This window comes from Phragmites australis, chromosome 20 (assembly GCF_958298935.1).
Source record: "Phragmites australis chromosome 20, lpPhrAust1.1, whole genome shotgun sequence".
NCBI classification, from domain to species: domain Eukaryota; kingdom Viridiplantae; phylum Streptophyta; class Magnoliopsida; order Poales; family Poaceae; genus Phragmites; species Phragmites australis.
This window is the reverse complement of record NC_084940.1, coordinates 7831229-7838471: the sequence shown is the minus strand read 5'-3', so window position 1 is coordinate 7838471 and position 7243 is coordinate 7831229. Positions and strand designations below refer to the sequence as shown.

The following is a 7243-nucleotide window of genomic DNA, read 5'->3' as shown; positions in this document are numbered from 1 at the left end:
AGTATTTTATCTTGAAAGCTTTGGTATGTTAAATTGTAAAGGTGAATAAAAAGCAAAAAAAGGTTAAATCTGCCGATTTGGAAATATTGATTCGTCGAATGAAAATTTTGATTCTTATATTGAACATTTTATTTGTCTCTTGGCTGCCAAATAGAATGAAATTAAAGCTTTGATTACTTGTGGAGACGCACACTTCAGGGACTCAAATGATAGTTTGCTTTCTTGATCGAAGTCTCAGCACAGCGATGTCACGATGAGGAGGTAATCAAGGACTGGAACAACCGTCAGGACCGTGCGGCCATCACCAAGAAAGAAACATACAAAAGCGATACCAAAGTGCGTCGACTTGCACGGCCCTTTTGACCATCGGCACATGACATGACTCGAAGAATATAATGCTGCCCCACTACTAGCACACAACTCTTCTTACCATACATGAGGACCATGACTCTCGTTCGTGTCCCGCACAACCAATGCACGAACACGTACTTACGAAAAAAGAATTGATAATTGACACGATTGACAAATGGCTAACACAAAAAGAAAATATCGGTCGATCAGATGACCAGGGACGGCAAATGGTACAGGTTGGACGGCTTGATCCCGGCGGTGACGTTGAAGTACCTGAACGTCGCCGCCCACCGGAGGTTGTCCTTGAGTATGTGCACGGCGACGGTGTCCGGCCGGAAGTTGTCCATGTCCCAGTTGAGGTCGTACATCCGCGGCTTGAGGTCGTACCTGTTTTTTCCCCTGCCGGCGAGGTTGATCCACTTGCCGACCATCATGTCCTCAGGGCCCAAGGTGTCGTTGTGTGCCACGATCTCCTCCGCCGTCGCCACCCAGCTCGCCACGTCCCACGACACGACGTACCCCATGCCGTGCATGAACAGCATGGGCTGCCCGCCCATGGCGTACCCGTAGCCGAGGTACACGTCGTCGCGGGGCTTTCCACGGAGCTCGTCGACGAGCGCCGCCACGCGCAGGTACGTATCGTCGTCGGTCTTCATGACGTAGTCGTAGGGCGAGGCCGCGAAGAGGCGCGGCACCGAGGAGAGGTACGCGTACGTCTTGCCTTCGTTCATGTTCTCGGCGCAGTCCAGCACGACGATGTCGCCGTGCCGCTTGATCTCCAGGGCCAACAGCGCCGCGTCCACCCGGTCCGTCACGTTGCAGAACACGAACCGGACGTCCACGCGCGCGCGCGTGGCAGGAGGCTGCAGCGCGTACGCCAGGCGCACGATGTCCCGCCGCTCCCGCCGATTCGGCATGGTCAGGACGCCGACAAGGAGGCTGAGCTCGGCCTCCTCCTCAATGGCGGCCGGTGGAGCGACATTGGCGGTGTGCCGGCCGTCGGCCCCGGTGCGGTTGCTGCAGAGGACGCCGAGGCCATCGGAGCCGACGCGCGAAGGCCTGAGAGCCGGAAGCACGAAGACGATGAGGAGAACGGCGAGAGGGACGAGGAGGTAGGAGGTGGACGAAGGCGGCTTCATGCTCGTCGTTGGTGGTGACGAAATGGAAGCGCGCGTGCGTGCAACTGTGCAAGCTGGTGCAACTCGTTATGCGAAATTGCGAAGTATAAGTTGGCTCAAGTAGAAATTATGAAGCCCCATTTGATTCTAAACAAATCATCGAACAGTTGGCAAAATGATTTAATTGTTCTGGTATCCCTGGGAGAATCGGTTGATTAAGGCTCACCACCTGCAATAAGATATTTCAAAAAAAGCAACTGGTGTCACAAACTCACGATTTGCCAGAGGCATTTTGTCATTTGAGTTTTGCAGACAACAACATTACAGCCGCATCAGGTCGCTGCTAAACTTGAACTGGGTTAGCGATCAGTTTCAGATCATTGTCTGCTGAGAACTGAAACTGTTTCTCCATTTGTCTGCGGTTACTGAAGAGCCCAAGTCGTGTTCTCAGGTTGCTGCTAAACTTGAACTGGGTTAGCGATCAGTTTCAGATCATCCAGCAGGGGCTGGTACCACGCTGTGTTCACATGGTCCACACCAGGGGAAATGCAACTCCGCAACATATTGGGCATGCACCATCAATCTCGGCCGTCCACCCCTTTTATCTATCCATTGATTATCTCACGCACCTCATATTTTTTTTCACTAACCTTATAGTATGAATCTTAACGTAAATAGACGACTGAGATAAATGGTGTGGGTACCATATTGTGAAACTTTACCTTCCTCCACGCTGGGTAGGTTGCAGGCAACAGATATGGTGAAGGCTTCCTCCTGAAGACCCCTTGGATTGAGGTGAGAAACAATGCTGAAATTTCCTGTTACGGCCCAGGTACTCCTGATGCAGCTGAGGGAAGCAAGGGAACATGACAGGACCGTGGAACTGAGATTGAGCACGGAGCTGCAGCCCAAACGAAGACGGCTCGCGTGAGTAAGCCCACTACTTTGAACCCAGATGCATAATGGACCAAGTGAGGGATGCTCGGTTTGGTATTTAGAAGGCAGCTGTGGGTGAGAGGGGGCAGACAATTATGACCAAACCTCTTGTACCCTAACAGTTTCCTTCCCCTTGGAGGCCCGAGGCTGGTGCAGGATGAGAGATCGAACCCTCATCAGCTCAGCTACCACTTTGGAGCTTTGTCACTTGGCTCCATGCCTGTCCGCGTTCTTCACGTTCTCTTCTGTTCTTCCTCTTAAACCTCTTGCTACTATAAGAACTCGAAGAACTATCATGAGCAATCCAATAGAGTGGAGCCAGAACATAAGACCATCTCTAAGGGGTTCCTATCACGGTTCCCGTTGCCCTCACAATGGGCAAAAGACTGCGACGGGAATGGCCACCATGCTCCAACGGCTTCCTATCGAGGGTCGGCTCGGGATGGGATAGGAGAGAGGTTCCCACGCCCCTGGGAACCTCTCTTCTATCCCTTCATGGATACTCCGAGCAGGGTTGGGTCTGGCGGTTGCATTCGCGTGCTCAGGCGAAAGAGGCGCGTGCGAGGGGCACCGACGGCAGCGCGCATGAGGAGGGTGACAGAACGTTGACAGTGATGGTGTTGGTGCTCTTGAGGTCCAGACCCACCCCGACGGCTTCAGCTCTGCACGATGCTTCGCTCCATGCGGATCCAGTTGTAGGAGGCGGCCGGAGCTACGCCGACGACAGTAAGGGTGAAGCGGTAGCTCGACAGTGACATGGTTGGAGGTCAGCGAAGAGTAGATGGCCACGTGCACTAACTTTAAGGCGCTATGCAGGAGCTTCCAGGAGCATCAGTGGGGCCGGAGCGGTCCTGGCCCACCTCAGTGGAATGGTGCGCGCGACCGGCAGAGTGGCGGAATAGGCGCCGGAGATGGAGAAGAAGGCAGCGCCACTCTAGATCTACGAGGGAAAAAGGTGAGATCGACCAGGAGAAGCCAGAGAAAGGCACGACGACGCTCCTCCAAGATTTTAGGGCTTGAACCTGGCGGATCCCCACTGGAACGCAGAGGATTTGGAGAGAGGAGCTGCTGCTACTGCCTCTGTTTAGCCGAGAGAGAAGATGGAGAGAGAGAGAGAGAGAGAGAGAGAGAGAGAGAGAGAGCAATAGGAGAGGAACAATGTATGATCATTTACGTATGAAATACATGTACAATGTATACGTGTCACATATTGCAGTAGTATTTTATGTGTCATGGCAGTTACGTGGAATTTTTAGAATATTGGAAGCCTATTGGGGAAGGGAATAGAGAAGGAAATGTTGTTGAAGTGGAGGAAGCTGAAGGGAACCAATCTTTAAAGGAAACTCTTCGGGAAGTGATTTTGGGCTGGGAAGGGAACGAAATAAAGGGAAACGGTTGGTGATGGTCTAACCATTGGTATTAAAGCCGCGTCGATCTTGGCAGAGTTTTCGGATTACTTGGTGCGTTTGAAGTACTTGACGATGGAGTAGAGAAAGGCTGCGAAAATGGAGCAGCAGATGTCTGAGATCGCCAAGGTACTGCTAGCGATGAGCTCGGTTGTCACACCCGTAAATTCACCCAAAAAAAGATGAAAAAGCACAAAAGATCTTTTCTCTCTCCATCCATATCTCTCTCCCCCCAGTCCTTCCCCACCATCGTCGGGCGCAACATAGTGTTGCGTCACCCCGAACCCGTTGCCACCCATTCCTGTGCATCCCTCGCCTCACACCCCGCACTGTGGCCATGATAGCCAATAGTGCCGCCGCCGCCCTCGCTCGCCCCTAGCCGCCTATAAAAGGGGCCGAGCTCCCCCTTCGCTGCACCACCATCACCTCCTCTCTCCCTCACTCCACCGAGCAAAGCACCGCCACCGCCACCACATCGGAGCGCCGCCGCCGGTAAGCTCCACTGTCGCCTCTCTCTCTTCCTCTCTTCCCTAAGCGAGAGACCCAAAATCCTAGATACCTTGGCTGATCTTGTCATCGTTGTGTCCACCTTTATCATTGGCTGATGCCTTCTCGCCATCGTTGCTGCTTCCTCTTTGCCATCGTTGCCAGAGCCATGTCAGATTCGCCCCCGCCCGGTCTTGCTGCTCCATTTTGCCAGTCGCGGGAGCCGACACTGCCTGATCTTGCCACCGGCCACCACCATATCCTCCACCAACCTCTCTGCTCGCCCCCTCCCTCTCGATCTCAATCCAATCGGATCTGAATCGAACTGTCCACCTCCAAATCCGAGCCCTTTAGTCGAGCCAACCATCCAAACTTGAGCCGAGCACAAAATGAGCCGAGCCATAAACCCGAGTCGAGCCGACACAAAATGAGCCCAGCCTAGTTGAAGGAATATTCTAGGAATATCCCTTTTTTTTTTGAATTAAATCCCGTTTCTCCTCTGTTCTAACTCCGTTTTTTATGATTCTTCCACCGATATTCATATAAATTCTAGATCTATCAAACAATGTCAATTTCATAATTTTTGTAATCTAATTAGTTTTTAATATAATTTGTTAAATCGTTTATGCATTGCTGAAAACTAGAATTAGCTCTTTAGCTAGTTTTATAGTAGTTTTAGTTGTAGATAATTAGTCAACCATGACCTAGGTTATATAAGAAATCTTAGTGCCTAGTTTACGCTAGTTTAATTTATGTAGATAATAATTAAATGTAATGCCCTTTAGCATAAATAGTAGTTTAATTAGAATATTTAATAAGTAAATACTTGTTAATTAGGTAAAATGCTAGATAAATATGAATTAGGGAATATGACACACGTGCATCCAAAAATATAGAATCACCACGTAGATCTCATGTTTCTGATTCACATAGCAGTAGATAGTAATAGAGCATATCCCTTTAGAGCTTCTAGATCCGCTTTCTTTAGCGATCATTCATCGTAGAAATCCGTGTAGATGTTTTCCGATCAAGCGCTTATCGATGTTTGCTTTTGTAGATTAGAAGAAGTGTTCAAAAAAAGATCCTAAGGACCGTACTACGAAGAAGAAGCAGACGAGGGCTTCAACGAAGGCAAGTCATACACTGTTGATCATATTGCACCCATGTTTTCAAACACAACTAGTACAATCTTGTTTTAAACTATAGTAATATGCATGCTTAAATTATTAACTCTAATTTAAATTGCTAAGATAGCTATATCCTAGCTTGTTAAAGCTATGCCTTGTTATTGATTACCTTTAGTCTGTTGAAACCCTAGAAGGTCCCTCACATCAAATATGTTGATTGTTTGGATGGTTGCTTGTCTACTAGCATGCTTAGGACTGCTCTGCTTAAATAAAAGAATCACCATAATAACATGAATCATGTTTTTTTTTAAATGTGTGAAATGTGGTGTGTGTGCTTGGTGGTGTGAGTGAGTGTGTTAATAAAGAAACCCCAAAGATGATTTGATGTTGGTTAGTATGATAAGCATGATGATGGGAGAAACACACCTTGTTCTCTTAAGGACCGATTTGTTTTGACATCTCACCTAGTGACCATTGTGCAACCATACATTATGTATGGGCAGGACTTGACTAAACCCCCTTTTGACTTAGCTCGGTACCCACTCGGAAGCCAGTAGTGGCAATGGGGACCCCGAGAAGACTTAGGCGATGTACAACCTGAAGTCCGGCTATTTGATCCATGGGATTGCTATGTGGTCCTTCCCTTGAATTATTCAGGCCATGTTTGAGCCATGGGGCTGCTAAGTGATCCTCCCCTTATATTATTCTAAGGTTCATGGTATCTTAGTACCCGTGGGTTGATATTGTGGCTAGGTTAAGTGTGTGTTGTGTCTCGTTATACCAGTTCCAACCACGACTGTGGTGTGGGCTTGTGCATATCATGTGGGTAAAACAGTACAACCTCTGTCAAGTGTAAATCTATTTAAACAGCCATGCCCATAGTCATAGGCAATGCTATGGTGTGATCTTAATGATTAGCTCTATAGTGTGAGTACCCCTTGTTGTCTAAGTGGGTAGAGTACCTGTGTTTTGGAAAGTACATGCTTTGTGCCTTGAGTTTGCGAGGACATGGTGTCAACCAACTATAAAATTTGGGAAATTGTGGGACAAATTGTATCTCCCCTAAGGCCATCAACCCCATAATCTTAAATCCAACTTTGATTTTCTGGTCATCAACCCCATAATCTTAAATCCAACTTTGCTTTTCTCAACTGTTTTGAAAAAGCTTTGTAAAACGAAACCCCTGCATCAAAACTGGCTTTCCACAGAACCTAAAGATTCTATAGACTTATCCTTGTTATACCTTTATGCATCTATTTATTCCTTGAGGTAGGACTATACGTTATGTACTCACTCTTGCATTGTTGAACTTTAGTTGAAGATCCTGAGAAAGACTACACTGATGACAATGAAGGGTAGAAGACTAAGGTTTTGTCCACACTCAAGTTGCCTGTAGGGCTTGAGATTTACCCGCTGAATTCTGATGCATCATAAGGCTTTAATTCATGTATAATATACGAAGTATGTCTGTGATATCCATTTCTATTGAAATTGTGCGTATCATCTACTAATCCAGGGACTGATACTGTTTGCATAGGGAGACCCAAAGGTGGGGTCAGACATTGGTGGTCCGAATGTTGACGGGCTAGAAGCCAGAAATGGAGGTGGCAGTGGGAGAGCTGCACATCGAGATGAAGGAGCTGAAGGCGCAAATGCAACACTTGAGCATCGGAGTGAAGTGGCATCACGATAAATCCTCACCCTCCCCTACTTCAAGTACCACCATATCTAAAGTGCTTAGACGATCCACGATATGCTTATGAGGGCAACAACCTTGGGCTGATCGGCCACGACATCAACACATCTCACCGGGGGAAGG

At 48.2% G+C, this 7243-nt stretch overlaps 1 protein-coding gene across 1 annotated transcript; it reads right to left on the bottom strand.

The window, feature by feature from the left end:
* Positions 1 to 273: 273 nt before the first annotated feature.
* Positions 274 to 1506, bottom strand: LOC133902315 (beta-1,3-galactosyltransferase pvg3-like). Its single transcript, XM_062343914.1, has one exon. The coding sequence runs from the start codon at positions 1488 to 1490 to the stop codon at positions 558 to 560; it is 933 nt and encodes a 310-aa protein (XP_062199898.1). The 5' UTR covers positions 1491 to 1506; the 3' UTR covers positions 274 to 557.
* Positions 1507 to 7243: the final 5737 nt, after the last annotated feature.

What these genes read in the sequence shown, in the direction of transcription:
- LOC133902315 (XM_062343914.1), bottom strand. Translation starts at nt 1,490, where the DNA reads ATGAAGCCGCCTTCGTCCACCTCCTACCTCCTCGTCCCTCTCGCCGTT.